This window comes from Fundulus heteroclitus, unplaced genomic scaffold (genome assembly GCF_011125445.2).
Source record: "Fundulus heteroclitus isolate FHET01 unplaced genomic scaffold, MU-UCD_Fhet_4.1 scaffold_43, whole genome shotgun sequence".
NCBI lineage: Eukaryota > Metazoa > Chordata > Actinopteri > Cyprinodontiformes > Fundulidae > Fundulus > Fundulus heteroclitus.
Window position 1 is genome coordinate 220,788 of NW_023396846.1, and position 3,492 is coordinate 224,279.

Here is a 3,492-nt window from a genome sequence, read left to right on the forward strand (position 1 = left end):
GATAAGATAGGGCTTTATTGATCTCACAGTGGAGAAATTTACTTGTCACACATCGGCTTAACAAGCCTGTTTGGTTTGAAAACCCAGAGTTTTTAAAGGAGGGTTGTCAAAATATAACTATGACCGTTCCAAAACTTTTCTTTTTCCAAAACAAAAAGACGGTGCCAAAAGGAGGAAAGCTTCATAAGGTATAAGGTATATACAGTGTGTCCACATATGTACAGTGTATCAAAAATAAAATAAAAGCACAGGAGCAACAAAGCAGATATTTAGGGTGACTTATGAACACTCGGGTGACAAATGGAAAGACCTTTTACATTAAGTGGTACCAGGTAAGAACAACAGTGAGGTAGGGAGATATCTATGCAGCTGAAGTCGCTTATTAAACAAGATTATTTAACAGTATTATTGCACAGGTTATTGCACGGTGTATTAAAAAGAATTGCACAGTTGTTATTGCACGTTAGTTATTACAGTTGCAGTTATAGTTATAGTGCAGCATTGTAAAGTCTGATAGCAGAAGGGATAAATGACCTGCGGTAGCAGCTCTTGTCTCTGCAGCTCAGCCAGTACCAGCAGCAGCACCATCTTCCTCTCCAAGTCGGCTAAAGTTTCCTGTTTGCCCTAAGCTGTTTCTCCTCGATGCAGATCCCGCTGCCACCGCGGACCTTCTGCATCCGGGGTGGGGGTGGGGGTGCCTACCTATGCTCTACCCGGAGTTCCTCCACACCCTGTTCTAAGCAACCAGAGTGCGCTATGAAACACTCTGAACCACCTCAATACCTAAGAGCAAGGTGATCATTGCCTCAGAGCTCGAGAACAGGATCCTTTTCACCTCTGGTTCAGCCATCACCCTCAATCACATCTCTATCGTCCAGAACTTTCCTGAGTTTTGTCACTGAGGCTCCGGTGGATGCTTCAGCTGCCGCTCACGTCTCTGAGCAAATGCTGCTGCTTGCATCCCTCTGGTTGGAAATACCATAAAACCTTTTTGAAAATTTGGCAGCCATACTTAGACCATATTAGTACATCTCTCACAACCAAGTACTTTGTGTAATTATTTGTACTGATATGGTACACTTACTGTTTTTTTTTCATAATAAGGAGTGATTTGTTCTTTTTTGAGTTTGTATACATTGCATATGTAAAAAAAAACTGAAAATAAAATATTTCAAAAAAGCACTGTTGACTGGAGCTGGGTGGGCCCTGAGCACTACAGTCTCCAGAGTGGGTTTAACCCTTAGCTGGCCAACTGGGTGAAGAGCAGCTGCCCTAAAGCCTAAGAATCTTGAGAAGAACCCTCACCCTGAAAAATATCTCTCAGGTGCAAAACGAGGGGCCATCCTCGAAAATCCCTGGTGGAAGATAGACTGCTTTCAAAGCCTGGTTGCTGGGTCTCGTCCAGTGCTGCCTCAGCCACACGGCCGGACACATGACTAGGTAAAACCCTAGCTCCTATAACAGTAGCATGCGCGGCATCCGACAGGTTCGTCTGATTCAGCCAGACATGACAATGAGCCATCCCAAGCTGGGGTGTGTTACAAAGAATCTTGGTCTGCACATTCAGCCTTTGGAAAACTGTCCACAATAGTAGAAAGCTCTGGTAGGAGATCAGACGGGCTCTTGGCCTCCAAATCCCGGTTGAAGCCCTCAAATACACAAACTCTGCAATTCCTATTAGGGTGATGAGCAACTTTTCCAGCAGGTGACACCACAGCCAGGAGTGTGAATGATGAAGAAAATTATCCACATTCACTAATAAATTTTAAGATCATTACATCTTAAAACCACTTGTGAACAATTATGATGACAAAAAAAGATTTTCTTGTGTTTACAGATACCACTGTCTTCAAAGTTTAACACAGAAGAATGGAGGATCTGGACTACAACAACAGCTCAGAGGAACAGAGTGTCGATTTGATCTTAAACATGACATCAAGTGAAAAAAGTTTCAATGTCAGCTTTAGCTTTGATGAGAGATTAATAAAAATGATTAGTTGGTTGGATTGGATTACCATTGGCATTGGACTTCCTTTAACTCTGATAGTAATAGTTGCAGTTTTTCTACAGGTGAGTTCAAAATGACAAATCTATTCAGAAACAAAGAATGTACTAACTGACTTTGTGCTTGCTCTTTAAATAATAGCTTTCTCTCATTTAAGGTCTAAGTTGTTTTTTTACCCTCAAAAATGACTGATGTGTTTCAAACAGGAAATATTTTAAGTATTAATATTCTTGTGACATTAGTTACTTTTTCTCTGTTTTCTTTCTTGCAGGTGAAAAAGAACCAGGGTTGCCCTATCTTCGTCATCAACCTTCTCTTTTCTGATCTTATTCAGTTCTGTGGTAAAATTACAATGAATAAGGATTATTATACAGGTTATGTCATCTTTTGCATTGGTCTATTTGCCAGTCTTGGATTCATGGTCTGTATCTCCCTGGAAAGGTAACTATATGGTTCCCTTTAATGCTTATTTTACATCCCACTAGTCTTTACCTGATAGTCTCCATTGACTGAATAGCTATTTCTGTTGTTTCAGGTATTTGGTCATTGCCAAGCCACTATGGTACAGATTCAGGAGAAACATCAAGACATCTGTGGTTGTCTGTGTCGTGGTCTGGGTTCTTTCTGTTCTTTTTCTGCTAACTCCTGGTAGTCCAATCATGTTAGCATGTCTTCACGTCCTGCCCATCCCCGTCTTCATCTTCTGCTTGGTTGGGACTATTAAAGCTCTTTCTGGAGCCGTCAGTGTCCCACCAGATGAAAAACGACGAATTGCAGCCATTCAGGTTGCAGTACTGCTAATTTATATTCTGCTTTTCCTCCCCATCATAGTCGTTCTACTATTAGAAATGACCAGTTTTGAAGTTTATACATATATATATGCTATATGTTATGTTTGTCTGTCTCTTAGTCCCCTTGCAGACACAATTTTGTATTTGTTAAGTCGGAAAAGCTTCCTGGATAAGTTTCTGGCTTCACTCTGTTCTTGTAAAACATCTGACAGTCAGGAGATGAGCACCAGGGATATTGAAAGCACGACTGTGGCAAATACTGAGACTGTGTAGGTGTTAATATCTGGAGCCTCCACAACAATCAGTTTACTGTAACTGGTTTTAGTGCCGATTAGTAACAAACTCTTTTGTAAAAAGTTTCTTTAAAATCACCGGTCAGCAAAGTATCGGTTATCTAATGACAACAAAATGCAAGCAATCTGCTACTGTAAAATGTTCATCTTTGTATAAATTTTCTCAGGGTTTTTTGATCATTTTGTATTTATGCAAATTATTCAGAAAGTTTCCTGTGACATGAATTGGTTCAATTATCAAATGATTTTTTTACTGCCGTTGTTACGTTCACTGATATCTGTTCCCCTGAAACTATTGCAATTTTATGGTGGATCTGTTGACAGTATGATACCTATAATGAATTACAGGAATTTGAAGTATTGTTACAGTATTGTCATCCGGTCTGACATCATTATTTCTGGT

At 40.1% G+C, this 3,492-nt stretch overlaps 1 protein-coding gene across 1 annotated transcript; it reads left to right on the forward strand.

Moving 5' to 3' along the window:
- The first annotated feature begins 1,989 nt into the window (after positions 1-1,989).
- LOC118560486 (G-protein coupled receptor 4-like) lies at positions 1,990-3,069 on the forward strand. The gene is made up of 3 exons (XM_036131440.1): positions 1,990-2,070; positions 2,277-2,446; positions 2,541-3,069. Exons 1-3 carry the CDS (start codon positions 1,990-1,992, stop codon positions 3,067-3,069), a joined length of 780 nt encoding a protein of 259 aa, XP_035987333.1.
- The last annotated feature ends 423 nt before the right edge of the window (positions 3,070-3,492 follow it).